Source organism: Eleutherodactylus coqui, chromosome 10 (assembly GCF_035609145.1).
Source record: "Eleutherodactylus coqui strain aEleCoq1 chromosome 10, aEleCoq1.hap1, whole genome shotgun sequence".
Lineage (NCBI taxonomy): Eukaryota > Metazoa > Chordata > Amphibia > Anura > Eleutherodactylidae > Eleutherodactylus > Eleutherodactylus coqui.
In genome coordinates, this window is record NC_089846.1 from 19,952,946 (window position 1) to 19,973,946 (window position 21,001).

A 21,001-nucleotide genomic window follows, 5' to 3' on the forward strand; every position below is an offset into this window, starting at 1 on the left:
ATCCTCTACCTCCGTGGACCGCAGGTCTTCTGTGCGGTCCATTGCCAATTCCAGCCTCCTGATTGGCTGGAATCGGCACGTGACGGGGCGGAGCTACACGAAGCCCCATAGAGAACAGGAGAAGACCCGGACTGCGCAAGCGCGGCTAATTTGGCCATCGGAGGGCGAAAATTAGTCGGCTCCATGGGAACGAGGACGCCAGCAACGGAGCAGGTAAGTAAAAAACTTTTTATAACTTCTGTATGGCTCATAATTAATGCACAATGTACATTACAAAGTGCATTATTATGGCCATGCAGAAGTGTATAGACCCACTTGCTGCCGCGGGACAACCCCTTTAATGCTATTCCCACCAGGGAAGACATGCAAACATAGATTGGTCTCCTAGAAGCTGTTTGCAGGGTGGAAGTATCCTCTCTGAGGTACGGCATGTGGAAACCAGAGTATGCACGGCTGAAACCGCGGCCTCAAGGTACACAGCAGACTTTTTCCAAGTGACTGTTGCCCCCCATAGTTATCAACTTTATTATCTCATGGATGTCATAGATAATGCTAAAAACAGTGCAAGGTGCAACAACCTTCGGATACGGAGACTGACAGAATCTGTTGATCCCAAGGATCTACATACCACCTTACAGGTTATCTTCAATGATGTGATTGGTCTCAGCAAGAGAAACCACGTAATCTTGTAGATATGATACCTTTTAATGGCTAACAAAAATACATGATGTTACAGCGAGCTTTCAAACCTCTCTTCCACAGGCATAAGAAGGAAGAACCCTGAGAGGTTTGAAAGCTCGCTGTAACATCATGTATTTTTGTTAGCCATTAAAAGGTATCACATCTACAAGATTACGTGGTTTCTCTTGCTGGGAACAATCACATTTAGCTCTACTGGTTAACACTGTACCAAACTTTTTTCATCATGTACTGGGAATCCCGCTGGAATTACCTATCGAGCTGGACAAAGCTCACAGGGCCCTGGGCTCCAAACTGGTGGACCCTAATCACCACGTGATTTGCTCTATAGAGTGCACCAGTACCAGCAGGATGAAGCCATCTCCCAAAAGCCTCCACCACATTCAGAGATTCACCCCTACAAATTATGCCTGACCTCTCCCGTCTCACCCTCCAGAAGTGCTGTGCTTGACGGCCTCTTCTGGATGCCCTAAAAAGCCGAAACCTGAATTACACCTGGGGTTTCCCTTTTAGTTTAGAAGTACGCCACGCAGTCTAGGTGCATTCTCTTCGCTCCCCAGCTGACCTCCCTGAATTCTTATTTGCACTGGATCTTCCTTCAATTGCTCTTTATACATCACAACGTCACATCTGAGACGTGCTTTGCGTTCGTGACGTCATTACGTCCGACGGGCAGAGCCGTATCGTGGCCATCTTGACTGATGGAACTATGCCCATTATGAAGATATCGCCCAAATTCAGGATAACATAGGATATTCTTTATTTATTCTTTATTTTTTACTGGGAAGACAGTATAGTTATGGCCCCTGATAATGGTATAGAGTTGATCATATCATGATAGTGATGTTAATAGTCCATAGCACTGCTTGCATAGAGGTATACAGTATGCATATATGATTCTCATGGTATAGTAGTGGTCATACTGTGATAATAATGTTAATCATCCAAATTTGATAGCACTGCTTACTCTACATATAGATCATCAATATGCATATGTGGTTCTTATGGTATGGCAATGATAATGATATCTCAGCAATGTACTATAGTAATTAGGGGGGCAAGTAGAGAGTCCTCTTAATACGGAATAGCTTGATAGATTAAAGAATCAATATCAGAAAGGCAGTACAGTGTCTTCTTAAAGGAAGCAATTAAAGGACATCTGCTCATTCAGACCCGCTGGTTGGAGAGTCGCAGCGATATATCCAACCAGTCTCCTTACGTAATAGCATTAGATCAATGTCCCCCCTTCTACCATCGGATTTGACCAGCTCCACTCCTTAAAATTTCAGACAGTCGGGGTCTCCCCCGTGATGTTCCCAGACGTGTGTAGCAACCGAGGTGGTTTCCTTTCTACTAACATTGCCTATGTGGGCTAACACCCGCCGTTGGAATTGTTGTTGGGTTTTGCCCATGTATTGTCTTAAGAAGAAAAAAAAGAGTCACAGCAGCACTCCAAGGGTTCAGCCACACCGCTGGTGCAAGGCACTATGCAATAGCCCAGTTAGGGTCCCGACTCCCCGGGTCCACCGTTGGTCATCAATGCAGAAATGAAGAACCAGGCAGCATTCATTAAAATCCTTATTATTCTCATCTCTGATGTTGTTTCGCGTTTTTTGGAACGAATAACGTAGCGCTCTCACATGTTCGTGCAAATTCTTCTGCTTGGTCAAGAATTTCTACTGGATAGTCTCGTTGCTTGAATCTCTCCCTCAGTTTTGTACATTCTGTAGTGAATGAATGTTCATCTGAGCAATTGCGCCGTATTCTCAGGTATTGCCCCTTAGGGATACCTTCCTTTAAGGGACGTGGATGGTAGCTTTTCCATGAAAGTAGGCCATTAGTGGCCGTAGCTTTCCAATAGAGTTTGGTTGCAATGCTCCCATCCTCTTGTATTGTAATGGAGATGTCAAGAAATGTCATGGACGTTTTATCAATCTCTGCAGTGAATTTTAGGTTTAAATTGTTGTTATTTAACCATCTCACGAAGTCGTGGAAAAGCAGTTTGGAGCCAGTCCAGAGAATTAGTACATCGTCTATGTAACGAGTCCAGGACAAGATGTTCCTTGACCACTGTATGTTTTCCAAAGAAAACACATATTTTTCCTCCCACCAGCCCAGGAGCAGATTAGCGTAAGTGGGGGCGCATGACGTCCCCATCGCTGTGCCCTTGAACTGGTGGAAGTACTTGTTGTTAAACACGAAGTAATTGTGTGACAGTATGAAACTGAGTAGTTCTAAAACAAATTCGTTATGTACATGATATTGTGCCCCTCTCTGTGACAGAAAGTGAGCTACTGCGTGTAATCCAATACGATGAGGGATCGGGCTATATAAAGCTTCGGCATCGAGACTTGCTATCCATGTCTCTGGGCCTACGACAATACCCTCAAGCTGTCGGAGGACATCCATTGTGTCTTGGGCAAAGGATGGTAGTGCCGTGACAAAAGGTCTCAGAACTTTGTCTAGATAGATACTAGAGTTCTGGGTCACGTTATCAATGCCCGACACAATGGTGGCATTGACACAGAAACACTATTTTCCATGTTGTAATTCTGCCCATGGATTTTGCCGATTGACAGGGCAAATTCCACATGCAAATCTCGTTTACACCATCCGGTTGGATAGAGTTCAGTCTGTAGATCCAAGTAGACTCCTTTTGCAAGTCTTTTATCCACATCTCCCCATCTACCAAATCTGCGGATTAATTCCAACCCTTGAAATTTAAGTTTAGTTAGATCACCACTGTGAAACTGCCACATGTGGTTTGCCAGAGGGGTGCTCTCCTTTCTTCTAATATTCCCTACATGTGCCAGGATGCTCCTCCTAAGATGTTGGGATGTGTTCTCCACATAGTTTAGGGGGCAAGTGCGGGTTGCCATATAAATGACATTAGCAGTTCTACAGTTGATGAATTCTCTGTTATGATAGATGGTCTTTGTCACTGCACTCACAAAAAAGGAACCTTTGTTAATAAATTCACAGGATGAGCTACCGCAACTCAGAAAGGCACCCGTGACCTTGGGTTTACCCAGCCACATTTGTTCTGAGTGACGGGGAAATAAATAACTTGACGAGTCGATATTTAACATTCCGACCACGATGAACGGTAATAGTCGGATGGCTAGATATACAATCTTTAATGTCTGTGTCCTCCCTGAGAATCTCCCAGTAGCTTTCCAGGATTTGTCTCACCCGTAATGCACCAGTGTCATATGTGCCTATAACCATTATGACGTCTGCAGATTCCAAGATACCAAGGGGTACGCTCCTTTTTTGCTTAGGAGGGCATAATCCACAATCTCCATGGGATAGTCCCTCTGAATTAATCTTTTAAGTTCCTCATTGAAGAACTCCGAATCCATGAAACAGTTCCTCCTGGTGCGGAGAAACTGCCCTTTAGGGATTCCTTTCCTGAGGGGGGGGGGGGGGGGGGGGGGAGGGCCGGATGAAAGCTATCCCATGATAATAGACTGTTGGTTGCAGTCTTTTCGATATCATGCAGAAGCCAAAGTTCCTTCTGGTGTCTTACTGATTAGTATATCAAGGAAAGCAATGGACTCATCATGAATTTCCAATATAATTTTCAATCCCAGGTTGTTCACGTTTTGAAAGGGTACAAAAGTTATCAAAGGATAGATCATCATCGGTACATCGTACCAAAACGTCGTCTATGTACCTCAGCCACAGCAGAATACGATCTAGCCGTTGTGCACTGGCCTCAGAGAACACAAACGTTTCCTCCCACCAGCCCAGGTATAAATTAGCATATATAGGGGCACAGGGGGTCCCCATCGCTGTACCCCTGAGTTGGTGAAAGTATTGGCCACCGAAGAGGAAGTAATTATACATCAAGATGTCCTGCAACAGTTCTTTATCATACTGTGTTTCTCTTTGCCGTAGATAGAGGTCCACAGCTTCAATCCCTTCCTGATGAGTGGAGGGATTGAAGCTGATGAGGGATTGAGCTGTAAAGGGCCTCGATATCCAGGCTGGCCGGACGTACATGCGATTCAACATGAATGCCGTCAAGATGCCGAAGAACATCCATGGTGTCTCTTACATAGGAAGATCGGGCCATCACAAATGGACGTAGTACTTTGTCAAGGTATATGCTTACGTTTTGTGCGATATTATCCATGCCAGACACAATCGGTCTATCTTTCAGAGGGTTTATGCCAGCATGTAAAAGGTGGCTACACGAGGGAGCAAGGGTAACAAAGCAATATTCACTCTGATAGTGCCGTTTCCTGAGCCCTGCATAGAATATCCTTCCATATGCCCAGATATGAACATATGGGGTCTACAGCCAGTGTCGTGTATATTACTTTGCCCTCCAACAGATCCCTGCACAAGGAGTAATTATGATACACTTTAAAAAGGAGTCAGTCAGCCCCATCTAAGCCCTAAGAGTACGTTCACCCGTAACGGAATAGATACAGAAAATCCCCACCAAAAGCCGCTACGTGTGAATGTACCTGAAAACTAGCTGTACTGGCCCATAGAGGATGAAAAAACAATCACGGCTAATGCAAACTTGCGTCCTCCTCCATCATGGTGCACATACTGTGTCTAGTACAGAAAATTATACCAGAGAGCAAACTGAATGACAGCGGGCCCCACAATCTTCTGGTTACATCAAACGTAAACGAGTCCCGAAGCCCTCTACATGTGGTGCTGGACCTCCGGCGGCTTCTCTTCACCCATGAATTGACTATTCTAGGTGGTAGGCATCTTCATACTCTGTTTTGCACTGTCCCAGTTTTTGCAATAGTACCAGAGACGAGAGTTCTTTTTTGGATGTGTCCAAGTAACAAGTCCAAAGCTTTCTCCAGAAGTGGTGGCAGCATCTCCTGCTCGTTCTTTGTAAAACGTCCAAGTACATATGGGGTCACTGAAGACTTGTCAGCAGGACGGCCGATACCGATCAAGAGTCTGATCATCGTCTGCCAAGGAGACAATAAAGAGAGAACTTTATTACAGAAGCCATGTATATAGAGGTGGGCAGCTGGTGGGGGCATCCGCTGTAGAACTTACATCCGATTTCAGGTGATCAATGCAGGAACGGACACCATTGTGGCCCCTAGAAAACACAGATGGCGACTGAGGTCAGAATACTATATCACCAAGAAACCTTAGGAGAATAAATTTTGGGCCAAATAAAATAATTGAATATTTTTTCGTAGACTCATAGAACGGTAGGGTTGGAAGGGACCTCCAGGGTCATCAGGTCCAACCCTCTTCTCCGTGCAGGATTCACAAAATCATCCCAGACAGATGTCTGTCCAGCCTTTGTTTGAACACTTCCATTGAAGGAGAACTCCCCACCTCCCGTGATAACCTGTTCCACTCATTGATCACCCTCACTGTCAGAAAGTTCTTTCTAATATCTAATTTGTGTCTCCTCCCTGTCAGTTTCATCCCATTGCTTCTAGTCTTTTTGTTTTCTGTTATCAGACATTTTTGATAGAAGGTTCAGTAAAATTCTTGCCTCCATGATCACTACTTTGTTTCATGCCTCTCCAGTGCAGAGAACCCCTTTTTTCACAAATGAGTCAATGATATAACAGTGCAGGATTCCAAAAAGTCCCTGCTAACAGTAAATTATTGAGCTTCTATTTTGCCTCCCCAAAAACACAATAAAAGCGATTTTAAAAAAAATCACAGGAAAGAAAAATCCTGCGTTCTGAATCTGTATGCAGCAATGCAAAATTTTTTTTCCGAAAAAAAGCGTTTCTATTATACAAAAGTAGAAAAAAACTTTTAAAAATGAGGTGTTTTTTCACCCTGCCACCCCAAAAGATGAATAAAAGTTAAGCAATACATTTCATATCCCTGAAAATTGTACCAATAAAAACGACAGCCCACCACACAACAAAGAAGCCCCCATGTAACCGCGTTGACGGAAAAATAAAAAAAAGTTGTTTTTAACCCTTTCCAATCCAATTTGTATCCTGGTTTTCCTAGGGGCTTACTCTTTTTCTGCCGTTATACAATGGCGCTATCTGCTGGCTAAAGCCAGTACTGCATGAGGTGACACGTTGGATAGGCGCCGAGGGCAGAGAGGCTTGCAATATACAGTAAGAGAACTGCGACGGACGTCTTCCTACATCGGAGCTGTACAGCCTTAAATCATAATGTCTTCAGGAGGTCAGAGAGTGGATTGGAAAGGGTTAAAAAGCAAAGATGAAAATCCTAAAAACTGGTGAGTCCTTAAGTACCGAATTAGTCACTTTAGGGGTTAAAGTTGTCTTTGTTTTGTCACCTTGCGCTCCCTCCAAGCTTCAGCGTCACCTTCCCCAGAGGCTTGTCCAGCTCGTCGTGCAACAGATAGATATTCTCAGGCGTCAGGCGGAACCGTCCAGCTGAAAGAACAAGAAGCCGTATCAGATTGTCCTTCCGTAAGTGCGCCAAAGAATAAGGACAGCGGCACCCCCTCACCCCACCCCCACCCCACCTGTAATACAGGGTTACTACAAATCATCTTCCCGCTCGGAAACCTCCATAACTCACATTTAGTGGTACAGGAATTTGATATCAATGGAAACAGAAGCTCAAAAATGTTTTCCCCCTCAGAGGTGTCAATGTGACCCCCGTTGTCACGGACACACATGGAGTCTGTAGCATGTATAACATGATGGACTGATGCAATGGCTTCTGGGAAGTCTCCTCGCAGATCATGGTTGGTGGTACGAGTGGCATGTAGACTCTAACATCCCCCAGAAAGAACACCACAAGGTGTCAGGTAAGGGGAACATGGCCGAGAAAGAAGCTCCCCATCGTCGCCACCTGCAGGTCAATCCATCTCTTTGGTGGTCGCCGATCACTTCTGACCTCATTGTGACAACAGGGGAGAGGGTCCAGTCCGGTTGGAGGATGAAACCTGGGATTTCCTGTTCCCGCTGCGGCAGAAGCCATATCTGTACGAAATTCCCGGGATTGTATTCTTATGGAATAAGAAGGGGCCGTACACTTTCGTACAGATTATAGCGCAACACACATTCACCTTGGGGGAGTCGTACATGCGCTCCACGTAGACGGGTCCACCCTTCCCCTGTGAAGGCGGCTGATTGACTAAACACTAAAGACTCCATGAAGCATCGCAAACGTTGCGCAGAATCTCCCACACAGTCAGTGGCGGAACGACCGATTCTCTACGTGTTCCGTCGGTGGATTTCTTGTGAAACCTACACGGACGCTCCACTGTTTCCACGCTTACTGGTGGACGGCCGGATGATTTTTTGCTTACGGATGTAACTTCCTTAATATTGGAGCAGCACTTACGAATTGTGCGCCCGCTGGGCGGAGCTTCATCAAACTGTGTTAGAAAACAACGTTACACACTAGACTGCTAGATGTAAAAAAGGACACAAAACGCTCCCGTCTTCGTAGGCAGCCATTTTGTCTCATATCATCCCTATGACAACTACGGCAGAATAAAAAAACTTTTGGGTCTCATTTAGCAAAACTGTCTTCCAGTAAGACGGTCCTTGTTGCCCATAGCAACCAATCGCAGCGCAGCTTTCATTTTACCTCAGCAGCTTGAGAAAGTAAAGCTGCGCTGTGATTGGTTGCTATGGGCAACAAGGACCATCTTACCGGTAGACAGTTTGAACCTGTGGGCGGAGCTACAGTGCTGGCCGTTAAATGAGGTCTATGCATGCTGGGAGTTGTGGGTAACAGTTGGCGGCTGCGCGGGTTGAAGAAGAGGGTCCAGAGCGGCAGGTAAGATACAGGTTGCCATTACTCAGCCGTACGTCCTGGATTTCAGCGTTTTCAGAATCTCCGATTTGTGCCCAGAAAACCTGTTAATGCCACAGCAGCTTCAGGGTGTGTAAGATGAGAGATTGCGAGCGATCTTGCTCCATACAACACGGGTGCCAGCTGTTTCTTACAGCCAACACCCGCCCGTAACACCACCAGTAAACCATGCGACTCATCGGAGCTGTTAACCCTTTAAATGCCGACATCAATTCTGACAATGACATTTAAATGCCGCAAGCGATGTTCGGGGTCTCATACGGCCCCCCCACGATGAAGTCGCCGGGGGCGAAGGCCCCAGGGCTGTCACTGAAGAGTGCTAATCGAGCCAAGCCATGGCGTAGCTTGATGGAATGCCTGTCAAATCACGGTATCATTTCATGCTATGGCCTTATATGAGACTTCAGGACTAGAGATGAGCGAGCGTGCTCGTTTATGACAATTACTCGATCGAGCATCGCTTTTTTGAGTAACTGCCTAATCAGGCGAAAAGATTCAGGGGGCTCCGGGGTCCACTCCGCCGCCCGCCCCCCCCCCCCCGAATCTTTTCGTCCGAGTAGGCAGTTACTCGAAAAAAAGCGATGCTCGATCGAGTATTTGTCCTAAGCGAGCACGTTCTCTCATCTCTATTCAGGAGCGATCAAAAGCATCACAAGTTCTTGTCCCCTCTGGGAACTACAAAAAATAAAAATAAGTTTAAAAAAAAGTTTTACTAATTATTAAAAAAAACTTTTGTCATATTTATAATAAAATAATCTAGATAAAACAAAAATACAAATTTGGTATCGCTGTGTCCATAAAAGTCTGATCAAAATAATGCGTTACTAACCCCGCACGGAGAATGTCATCAGAAAAAAAAAATAAAGAACGCCAGAATTGGGTTTTTTTGGTCACCCAGTCTCCAAGAAAAAATGTAATAAAAAGTGATCTAAAAAATCATATGTATCCAATATGGCACCAACGTAAACTACAGGACATTCTGCACAAAATGAGCCCTCGCACAACTACGTCGACAGGAAAATATAAGTTATGGCTGTCAGAAGACGGCGGCAGGAAATAATTGTTAAAAATTAAATATCTTTGAAAAATAAAATAAAAGTAGTACAGCAAAAGAAAAAAAAAGTAATCATACTAACCCATAGAATAAAGCTGTTGCGTCATTTTTGTTGAAGTGTGTGCGCCGCAGAGAGACGGTGGAATTTCGGGGTTTTTTTTCATTTCACCCCACTTAGATTCTTTTACGTTTTTCAGCATATTATATGGTCATTAAATAGTAACAGGGTCACATCTATAAAAAGGTTGTACCAAATGCCAAAATTGCCAGTTATAACTTGCTGATTGGTGGGATTTCACTGCTGAGACCCCCTGCTGATCTCCAGAACGAGGGTCCGGTGTTCCCCGTCCTCATCACAGTGGGGTCACTGCACCCCTCGCAGTGAGGAGGACACTGATTCCGTTTTGAGGGGGGCAGATGTACATTCTAGATCTGAGGCAAGCAACCCCTGAGGGGGCCCCGCCACAGTGTGGCCCCACTACGGGGGCACCGTTGTAGATTGGGAACTTATAGCTGAGCTACTCATCCAGTGACTGGTACCATATAGATCAAGTGCTCTGTCGCTTACCGAATGGCATGTCCCCTATAGAGCCCACTGTGATAAAGTAACGCGAGCAGCAATACTTACCCGTCCTCCACCGCCCTGATCCAGCCTTGCTGTGGTCCCAGTGTTCATTGTGGCAGATGTCATCATTGGTAGTCACGTGACCGCTACAGCCAATCAGAAGCTGCGTCGTCACCGTTCTGAACTCCTGGCATCATGTGCCCGGGAGGCGAGTGCTGATGCCAGGAGAACAGGCGGTGATGCTGCAGCAATTAAGTGACATCACCTTCCACAACAAACACCTGGACCACAGCGGGCTGTAGTGCTGGATCGCGGCGCCAGACGACGGATAAGTACGGCTGCTTGTGTTACTTTAGCACAGTGGTCCCTATGGGGGTAATGACACCCAGTCACCGACAGCCCCCTTATCGCCCCTCACCTGCATTCGCCACACTCGTCCCATTAATGTTCATAAAGTGGCGCGGTTTTATTAAAATGAGACGAACGCCATCGTGCTCCGCGGTGACCAGATCCGCTCCCGTACGTCTGTCCACCTTCCACTGATCAGCGACATTCAGCCTTCGTGCCAGCTGGTTAATGGCAGTCATGCCCACACTGTGTCTAGTGCCAGACATGCCATGGTTGCCAAGACCAACCACCTAAACAGAAGAGACACTAGGATAAAAGGGTTATATGTCACAAGTTAATGTGCCCCCTGGTGACACACAGCACCACCTGCACAGAGGATCCCTTCCCATACAAACATGGCGGAGGCATTAGGGCCCTGAGTGCCATAAAGCACGCCGTACAAACTAACGCATTCACCATAAAGCTGGGAGCTCCACGGGCTGCCTCACTCATACAGCGACCCCAGCGGGCACAGAACACAGCCTTCACTGCCTGCAGCATGGTCCTCTACCAACATGGCAGAAATCAGCTGACAACTTCCGGGTCATGTGACCGGCAGTCACTGATGACGCTCCGTCATGTGATTCCAGTGTTTATAGCTCCATAGAAACCAGCAGAGTGCGGAGAGAACGCCGTAGTGTCTGAAGGCAGAGAGAGACCCCTGCTGGGTGGAAGTGGAATTACACCTGCAATATGCAAGATTACATGTTGTTTTACTCTGATCTATGTATATGTATACAAGTAATCAGGTCACTTCTGTTTCCCCACAGGGAGGCATAAAGGATTGGGGTGCATCACTTTAGCTCGTTTTTTTTTTTTTTCATTTTCGTTTTTTCCTCTCCATTAAAAAAAAAATAAAAAAATCACATCATTTTTTTTTCTGGCGACATAGCGACACGAGGGCTTGTTTTTTGACAACCTATATTTTTCAGTGGTACCATTTAACGTACCGAATCACGTATTGGAAAGTGGGGCAAAATGATTTTTTTTTTTTTAAAAAGCGCAATTTTTAGGGGGGATTTGCTTTTACGTCATTCATTTTTTTCGTGCGCAATACACGCATTTGCACACAGCAAAAGAATATGTCCCAATTGAAATGGCTAATTAGTCTAATGAGTTCCAGATGTCTTTTTCCTGCGCAATTACGCAGTGTTTCCTGCATCTCCTACTGTATTTTGCACGTATTTTTCGCATCCCAATTTACTTCTATGGGGACTTCCGGTGCGCAGGTGTGCAAGAAAGTGCAGCATAGGAAAAATACCCGCACGCGAACGAATCCGTTGAAATCACTGTGTTTTGCGCAAGCTAATTTTGCACCCGCCCGTGTAAATCTGGCCTCCACACGGGACATCAATGCTGCGGAAAATCCACGGAATTCACAGGACATCCATGTGTTAGAGGTCTTGGCCGCATGGAGCGGAAAATCAAAATACGCTACGGAATCCGCAGTGTATTTTGAAATATGCCAAATCCACAACATGGTAACTTATCGCCGCGGATTTCAGCCTCCCGTTGGCTCTCCGCACCGCGAAATATTACCCCTCGGCCTCCCTGGACACCGGAAGGCTTCACTAATGAATAATGACAAGTTTTATTTACTGAAGCGTGCGCGGGGCGGCCGTATGGCGGGATTACTACCTGGCGGCCATTAGCAGTACTGGCAGTGTTAATTACCAACATTAGGATGGGCCGTGGGAAGACTCCATCTTTCATGTGGGCTAGTTGGAAGCAGATGACATCGCTGTTACAATTATTACATTACAGGTTCTAATGGCGGCCGGGATGATGTAAGCGTTCCATTCCGCACGGCGCTGCGCAGAACACGAGGATAACAAGTTATGGAGGAGGAAGGTGCCAACCCGTAAGATAATGAGATTCGCCTGTGTGGAAATCACCATCGTGCTGACCGTCTTCTGGGTCCGGGCTCCGCTAGCTGCAAATAACGTAACAGGTAAAAAAATATAACAGACACCAAGAGAACGTCCCCTTTGTGGTCCGATTTTTGGAGGCGGGGGAAGCGGGGGGGGGGGGGGGGGGGGGTTCAAACCCATTAAAACCAATGGGGAAAAATGGAAACATTTGTCGCTTTATTTCCGTTTCGCTGTTCCAAAAACTGAACAGACGAATGACAATCACTAACGCTAGGGTGAACAAGCCCTTACTTTGTATGTGTGCGGGGGGGAAAACAAAGGGGCACTATTTATGAGAGCATTAAAGGGGCAGTAAGGGGGCATTATTTCTGAGGGCACAAAGAGGGCACTATTACCTTGCAGGGCACCTGGGGACTATTATCTTCTTTGAGGCACAAGAGGTTATTATTACTTCTTTGAAGACTTAAAGGGCGCACTGTCACCTTGGGGAAGGTACAATGGAGGCAATGTTACTTTACTAGAGGCATAGACGGGTCAACGTTATTTGTGGGGGGCACAACAGAGGCACCCATGCACTATTACTATGTGGGGGACACAAAGGGGCCAATATAACTATGGCGCACTAAGGGTGCACAATGATAATCTCCCTTTGTGCAGGGTCAGCAAGAGGGGCGGAACTATAAGTGTGGGGCATAGAGAGGCACTATTATTTTGTGCTGGGCGCAATGGGGAAATTATTACTTTATAGGGCACAGGCAGGGGTACTAGTACGATGTATGGGGCACTGAGAGGGCTGATAGTAGCAGAAGGGTAGGGAGAATGTACACAGACCAATTGTGGCTGGAAAAAGCCCAGATAAAGAAAATGAAAATAGACGTCAATCAGAGGAAATGTCACCTGTGATCACTGGAGGTAACTGCACTGTAATCACTATTACTGTATAGAACTGGTATCTCATTATTATTTGATGACTATTACTTAGGCCTTGTATACTAAGCCCTAACTGCAGAGAAAAAAATTAAAAAAAATACACATGCATCACTTTAGACGTGCTGTCAGCCCGGGCGCATCTTTTCCCCGAGTCCCGGCACTGAGGGCTTCTTCTTCTGTTCTGGGCTGGGACTGAAAAAAATCCCGGCCTTCTGTAAGCGCTGGCTGTAATTGGCTAACACTTAGCCAATCACAGCCAGTGCTCGATGGGCGATTGAACCAATGTTTGTACCAATCACAGCCATTCATCAAGTGCTGGCTGTGATTGGCTAAGCTTCAGCCAATCACAGCCAGCGCTTCCAGAAGGCGGAGATTTTTTCCATCCCCGGCCAGAACAAAAAAGAAGCTCAGTGCCAGGACCCGGGACGAAGATGCGGCCAGGCTGACAGCGCGTCTAAGGTGATGCATGTGTATTTTTTTCCCTCTTCTTCGACTACAGCTTATTTTCGGGGTAGGGCTTATATTTCAAGCCTCGCATGTGATGCTACAAAGACGTTCGACCTTGTAGCGCTACAAAATCGCAGTATTGCCATGAGAAGATGCAGCAATATCGCGCGGTCCAGCAATGCGATATCGCTGCGATTTTCTCACGGCGATGCAGTGTCGCCCTTGTGAACGAGGCCTTACACCAGAGCTGAGCTGCTGTATCTGAGCCCGCCGTGTTATCGCACTCCGACTACTAGTGCTGCACTGATGGGGCACTTAGGAGACCCAACAATGCAGGTAAAAATTTGAATTCTGCGCCGCAACGAAGTTTCCGCATGGGTTTCGTGCGGGTTATTTTCACAGCATGTGGACGAGAGTTTCAAAATCTCATTATACTGTCCAAAATATGCCAAAATGTATTAAGCCTCCAAGAGCCATAACTTTTTTTTACGTTCCCTGTGACATACCCACACTGGTACCATATAAGGTGTTGGGAATTATTTAAACATTTTTAAGTGGGGGGTGGGGGGGGGGGGTGAAACACAATTGCGGCATTTTTCTGTGATTTTTGCTTTTGCTGTAAAGATGCGGTAAACATATGTTCCTTTTCTTCTCAGTACCATTATGATGATACCATGTTTATAGATTTTATTTTTATTCTTAGTACTTATAAAACATTAAAAACCCTTTTAGTTAAAAAAAAAACAGCTCTTTGTCGTCACATTCAGAGCCTCACAACTTTATGTTTCCACCAATAGGGGCCGCATGAGTTTTTTATGGGCCATTTGCCATTTGCATTGCTGTCATTTTTGGGTCTACACAACATTTTAATCACTTTTTATTCAATTTGTATTGGGAGGTGAGATAGTAATATTGTAACACAGTGACTAAAAAAAACACAATTCTGACATTCCGGGGTTTTTTTCGACAGCATTCACTGCGTGATATAAATAATGCAATACTAGGATAGTTCCGGATTTTTTAGACAAGCTGATACCAATAATATTTATTTTTTTATAGTTTGAATTGTTTTGGGTGAAAAATGGGAAAACTCATTTTTATTTTAAATATTTTTGATCTTTTTTATTTTAAAAAATGTTGCTTGCCTGACATACTCGCAGGTGAGCGTGATATCGGTGCAAGAAACTCGGGCGAATATTGCACTTGGAGATCTGAGAGTTTTTTTCCTGCAATTGCGATGCGTTTTGTGACAAAAAGTTATCACATCGCTGTACTTCAGATTTTCGCAGACGTTTTTCACGCACATGAAAAAAAAATCGCATGCTAATACCCTGTTTCCCTGAAAATAAGACATAGCATGAATTTCCAGAATTTTTGAGGATGCAAAATGATTTTTCAGGCTTTTTGAGGATGCTTAAAATATAAGCCCTACTCCAAAATTAAGCCCTGCTAACAGTTAATTAAAAAAGTAAATTTAAATAGTGTCCAGGCAGCTATACATGTAAAAAAGTTAAACCTTTTTGAACAAAAATTAATATAAGACACTGTCTTATTTTCGGGGAAACACGGTAGTAAAAATAAAAAAAAATGGCAAAATTCTGTGTGTAAATACATGTCTTCTTTTTTTTTAAAGTCCCCAAAGGGAACTTGAACTTGCAATTGTTTGATGGCGTTTAAAATCATAGAATCCTAGACTGGTAGAGTTGGAAGGGACCTCCAGGGTCATCGGGTCCAACCCCCTGCTCAGTGCAGGATCATTAAATCATCCCACACAGATATTTGTCCAGACTTTAGTTGAACACTTCCATTGAAGAAGATCTCACCACCTCCCGTGGTAACCTGTTCCACTCATTGATGTACTGCAACTCTTCAGTATTGCAGTGTATTGTATTTTAAACATTCAAATATTAAGCCATGACACAGGCCACTGACATATCACTTGATGCTGATCTATCCAGATTACCATTTACTAAAACCCATAAAACGAAATGCGGCGGTATATAATAACTGCACGATAAGTTTGGATATATTGGTATATAAGGGCATTCACATTGGGAATCACAACCACCAAGATTAGGAGGGTCTGCTAGGACTGCGCCTTGTGAGGGCATTGAACGTATGCAAAGATCTGCCCCTCTCTATGGGATTTATTTCAACAACTTCCATCCTCTTTCTGCATTATGGACTTGTGTACGACCCCGTCCCGTTGTGTGACCCTTGTGCTTGTTGGCCTCTGCTTCGTTCGGTAATGTTATGGAGAGGCAAAGACCTTTGTAGGCTCACACAACCCAAGGGTAACGTGGATGGGGTCAACACAAGTTGAATCTCCCTTATTGATGGGTTCCTTGGGGGCTAGAGGGATTGCCCCTCTACGGTACATGAAATAGACTTATGCTAGTATCCTTCTAAATGCCAGTCCTGACTCCACTAGAACCACCAGTGACCAAATGTCCCCCTTCCTCCATCTTATACAATCCCTCCCCTAGAAGGAGTTGTCAGAATCTAATGAAACTTACTATATATGATTGTAAGGTTGATATAAGTGATCCTGTAAGTGGCTGCAATGTTAGGCCCCGCCCCTAGGGGACTCCTGCTGGGGGAAAGAGTCCCCCACTGCCAGCCTAACGCTACACGCCCCCCTCATAGACTCTGGTAACGGGTTGAGATCTCTTCTCTGCATCGTAGAGGCGTCTAGTGGTCAACAAGCTCTTCGCAAGCAGAAGAAGAGGTCACTACACACAAGGAGCCTCCAAAAGCCTCTTATAGGCCAAGGGGGAACCACTTCTAGGGCCTCCGGTGACAAGACTGTCCATCTAATCACCACAACTCTCATCATCTGTATATCTGCCTGAGATGGAACTGCAGGACAGGTTTTACAGCAAAACAACTTCTTCTGGGGGCCGGAGTGTTTTTGGCAATGACTATACTTACAGAGACTGGTCTACTCATTAGGATGCACCTCCTTAGTCATGAGGTTGATGTTGGATTGTCGGTATTGTCATGACACATGGTAGATCAGGTCATCTAAAAGTGATCCAGAATCTTACTTTTTGGGTAAGCGCTGCGGACTCCGAGTATCTACAATATACTTTTATCTTTTAGATAAAACCGAGGAGCATCAGTCAATCCAAGAAGTAAATGGTGAGTGTGTGCCGGGGGGACGGATGGATCAGACCACCATGTATGACTATTGACCTTGATGCTTACATATTTAGGGTCTACAGTAACCTCCCATTATCACAAACTGGTCAAACGATGCTGGAGTAAAGGTAGGTAGAGAGTAAATGCCTTACTGGAGCTCTAGAAGCGATTCTGCTTTACTGCTCCTTCCATTGAAATGAATTGAATCGCTGGGGGCGTGGCCACACGGAGACGAATTTCCATTCCACAGCAAATTTTGCCACAAGACCACAGCGAAAATCTGTAATGAATTTTGCTGCTATTTACGTTGTTCCTGGAAAAAGATGGATTCTGTGGTGACGATCTGCAGCAAATAATACGGCAGCTTTAACCCCTTAGTGGCGAGTCTATTTTGTGTCTTAAGGGCCAAGCGATTTTCATCATCACATTGCAAGAGCCTTATTTCATAGACACCGCCGTATGAGGGCTTGTTCTGGTTTTTTTGGGATGAGTTGTATTTTTTCATGGTTCCACTCTGGGGTCCACATAATGCATTGTAGAAGTTTTATGACATTTTTGGAAAGGGGGGTGGGAAGGATGAAAAAATGTCCAAAAATTACAACAATGTCTTTGGGTTTTGTTTTTGCAGTGTCCACCATTCGGTAAAAATAACACAATAACTTTCTCGTCTGAATCAGCGCAATTACTGCGACGCCAATTTTACGGAGATTTTTTTTTACTACTTTTGCGAAGAAAAGCAATTGAATCTGCATGGCTTCATTCTAAGCCCATAACATCGTTATCTTTCCCGTGTTTTGCGGGAAAGGTTCTAGTTGTTTTATACCATTTTGGGTACATATGACAGTGAAATAAGTTACAAACCCAGTAATACTTATTTGTGTTGCTTTTTGAAAAAAATGTTATGGTATTTTATTGATTTAGTGGGGAAAAAAAAGTGTATTTTTTTAAACTGGATTTTGAAACTTTATTGAACTTTTTTGACACTATTTTTTAGTCCCTCAAGGAAACTGAAAGATGGAAATGTTTGATTGCTAGAATAGTACACTGCATTACTTATGTAGTGCGTTCTTCTAAGCCTATGACAGCAGTGTATTAGACTCTGTGGAAGGCGGAGCCTAATAGGCTGAGTTACATGGAGGCTTTTGTCAGGATTTCAGCTGCTGTGGGAGCCCATTGGTATCTGGTGATCACATTGCAGCGTTCTGAAGGGCGACAAAGACCCCCGTCGTCTGCTTACATGCTGCAGTTGCTATTGATTGTGGCAGGTAAAGGGTTAAACGGCCCGGATCTGAGGTTTCTCCGTTCCCAGCTGTTAGTGTCGCTCCCTACCAGCTTCTACCTGCCTATATGTGTTCAGTATAGGGACCGCCCCATCAATCTAGGATGAGAACACGCAGCGAGGAGCCATCGTCTTCAGACTTACACCAGCAAACTAGATGTAATAACAGTGGAGTACTTTGGGGGAATTTTGCATACAAGGGGCGATATAGCATTCATGGGGGATGAGAACATACAACGGGCTCCGTGTACGGTACGCTGCTGCTTCTCTTACCCCGCATGTTCTCTCTTTCCTCAATAGTGATCTCCGGACGTCCAACTTTGGCCAAAGTGGTTGTGGCCGGATCGTTCTTCGCGCTCTTCGCTTTAGTAGCCGGAGCCGGTCTCTTCTTCTACATCTAGTAAGTTATAAGCCGAACGTTGGATGACGCTTACATGCAGGAGGAAACAATAGGAGGAACTTCTTCCCTTGAAGGCGGTGGTGGACGGTTTGTACAATATCTTATTATCTAACTCAGTTTCAGACATAAGGATCACTTTGCTGAGATTGAAGAAGAGCTGGTGAGCGGAAAACGGCGTTATAAGCCACAGCTGGAAGACGCGGGGAACGGTCTATGTGAAAAGCACGCAAGCAAGCGAGGTAACAAGACGGCATGTTCTGTATGGGGTTAGGGAAAAAAAATTAAAAAAGGAGATGGGGGGGGGGGGGGGGGAACACAGCACCATTCTTGTTCATCCATATATGTAGACGTGAACAAGGCTGAAGAGATATTCCATTAGAATAAACAGGAAGCAGATGATCCATGGTCTAATATCATAAACAGGTACGCGGCACGTTACCGCGGCGGCGGCTACTCGGAGAATCTCACCAAAATGCTGCTGGGTAATATATATGGTAGATCACACATATGTAATAATAGACATTCACCTGGTATCTAAATACAGCTCATGCAATACGCAAATAATGGAACCCATTGATTTCAGTCAGTTTGTCCACAATTCGCAGTAAGAATATTAGACCGTGTTCTATTTTTCGGTGTTTTTATGCACAAATGGTCCGCATAGAAGTCAATGTAGGGTGCGCAAATGCTCACACAATACGCAAGGAGAGGTATGAAACACTCCGCCATGGCGCAGGAAAAAGAACACATCTAAAATGCATTAAGACTTAATTAGCCATTTCAATCGGTGCATCTTTGTTTGCTCCACGCAAATGAACATCCCCTGCGGGCGCAAACAGAACGGTAAGATATGCATAGAAAAAAAAGCATAGTTGGCTACGGTAAGGTGCGCACAAATACACTGACGCTCGTGTGAAGCCGGCCTAGGGCTGTGTTCCTTCATGGCACCTCTATGGCATTTTTGATATACATGTTAAAGGGGTATTCCAGCCTTTTTTAAACTAATGACTTATCCTCTTAAAAGGGCATCAGTAGATGATGGATGGGAATTCACTGTTTGGGACGCCCGTCTGTAAGATGATAGTGCAGCGCAATGCCAGGGCAGCAGGACCGGACGGGAGGAAGTGGGAGCGCTGCATCTCCATTGTACTTCCTGCTCCTATTATGCACAGGATGGGAGATCTTGTCCTGTCTGTAACGAGAAGCATGAAGTGCAATCGATGCTCGGCGCTCCTGCTTCCTCCCGTCCGCTGATGACCGGATTTTTCGAGAAAGGAGTGCTACTAAGAAAAAAGTGTGGAGGATGGTACGGACGAGGAAGGCAGCGGGCACAGAATGAAACGGAGTGTATTAAGGTTTCCAAATTCTATTTTCTGTCATCTGAAGGCTGGTGGGAAAAACTATGTGGGAAGAAGAGAAAAAGATCCGGCGATGAAGAGGCACCCAAGGATGAGAACGACCAGATCCGTGGTGGAGATCTAAGAGAGCCAAACCAAAACATGACCCAAAGAAAAGCAACGGGCAATGATGGCAAAGAGCATCATAAGGAAAAAAGGAAAACAACGAAAAAGAGAGTAAAGTCCAAGAAGTCGGATCCAAAGAAGAAAAACAAAAAACTTCGGGCAAATAGGAATCTAAAAAAGAAAGGAAAAAGGGGTCAACCGAACCGCAAAAAGGAGGAAGCTAGGGAGAAACCGGAAGATAGAGCAGCGGGGGAGACCCTGGAAGATCTCTGGAACATGAGAATGCAGGAAGTGCAAAGAGCGAAACAGGAAGAGAACATAATAGACCAAAGGTTAAAAGTCAAGAAACCGGAGGCGGCAGACAGAGCGAATTGGGAGAAGAGCCGAGTCCCCCCAACTGCCCAACATCCAGATACGGCAAGCACAGCCAGGGAAAGCAGTCAAGAATAAAAAAAAAATGAAGCTTCCCTTATAAACATCGGAACTGGATGGCGAAGACGCATCTTCTGACCACTTAAATAAAAGATATACAAAAAAGTTGTATCCGTGTGCTCTCCTGACTGTGGAGCCCCAACGTTCCTCCTAACCCCATTGTAAATCTAACTTCAACAGAACGGTGTGTTAGGGGGGGGTTGATGCATCTACTGCTGCCAGTGCAACAACTACAATTAATTCACTATAATTATATATATGTTATATATATTATACATGTATACATACACTTTCTGAAAAACATATCCCTTTTACAGCAGGAGTGTACAAACAGTACCCCAGGGAGTCTGTGCACTGCAGGGCAGACATGTAGGTACTGATGATGCACTGTGTGGCACCACTGCTACCCCATATATCAGGGCAATGCAGGTCCCCCAGAGGGGGCAGATGTTAGGCCCTTTCCACAAGCCCATTGACAGAGCTTTAGGCGCGCTCTCTTCCTCTCTGGGATGTTAAAGGGACACCCTCATTCTCCACATAGGTGGCGGCAGTCCCAGAAGTGAGACCCCCACTTG

At 45.1% G+C, this 21,001-nt stretch overlaps 2 protein-coding genes across 3 annotated transcripts; one reads left to right on the plus strand and one right to left on the minus strand.

The window, feature by feature from the left end:
* Positions 1-4,257: 4,257 nt before the first annotated feature.
* Positions 4,258-10,998, minus strand: PTRH1 (peptidyl-tRNA hydrolase 1 homolog). Its single transcript, XM_066580492.1, has 5 exons — positions 10,881-10,998; positions 10,495-10,714; positions 6,962-7,061; positions 5,734-5,779; positions 4,258-5,642 (listed from the first exon to the last, which is right to left on the minus strand). The coding sequence occupies exons 1-5, from the start codon at positions 10,962-10,964 to the stop codon at positions 5,433-5,435; spliced, it is 660 nt and encodes a 219-aa protein (XP_066436589.1). The 5' UTR covers positions 10,965-10,998; the 3' UTR covers positions 4,258-5,432.
* Positions 10,252-20,497, plus strand: LOC136580154 (uncharacterized). Of its 2 annotated transcripts, XM_066580490.1 has the most exons (6): positions 10,252-10,408; positions 12,228-12,414; positions 16,814-16,852; positions 18,432-18,531; positions 18,649-18,770; positions 19,918-20,497. In XM_066580490.1, exons 2-6 carry the CDS (start codon positions 12,333-12,335, stop codon positions 20,442-20,444), a joined length of 870 nt encoding a protein of 289 aa, XP_066436587.1. In that variant the 5' UTR covers positions 10,252-10,408; positions 12,228-12,332; the 3' UTR covers positions 20,445-20,497. The 2 variants fall into 2 exon arrangements, with proteins under 2 accessions (XP_066436587.1, XP_066436588.1); XM_066580491.1 differs by lacking the exon at positions 10,252-10,408 and having other exon boundaries at positions 12,385-12,414; positions 16,814-16,980.
* The last annotated feature ends 504 nt before the right edge of the window (positions 20,498-21,001 follow it).

Excerpts from the sequence above, each read along its gene's own strand:
- PTRH1 (XM_066580492.1), bottom strand. The coding sequence starts at position 10,964 with ATGCTGCAGGCAGTGAAGGCTGTGTTCTGTGCCCGCTGGGGTCGCTGT. Across the intron at positions 7,062-10,494 it reads GACGAGTGTGGCGAATGCAG|CTGGACGGTTCCGCCTGACG; the intron begins GTGAGGGGCGAT and ends TTGTTCTTTCAG. Across the intron at positions 5,643-5,733 it reads TTGATCACCTGAAATCGGAT|ACGATGATCAGACTCTTGAT; the intron begins GTAAGTTCTACA and ends TCTCCTTGGCAG.
- LOC136580154 (XM_066580490.1), top strand. The coding sequence starts at position 12,333 with ATGAGATTCGCCTGTGTGGAAATCACCATCGTGCTGACCGTCTTCTGG. Across the intron at positions 16,853-18,431 it reads GTCAATCCAAGAAGTAAATG|TGATCTCCGGACGTCCAACT; the intron begins GTGAGTGTGTGC and ends TTTCCTCAATAG. Across the intron at positions 18,771-19,917 it reads AAAGCACGCAAGCAAGCGAG|GCTGGTGGGAAAAACTATGT; the intron begins GTAACAAGACGG and ends TGTCATCTGAAG.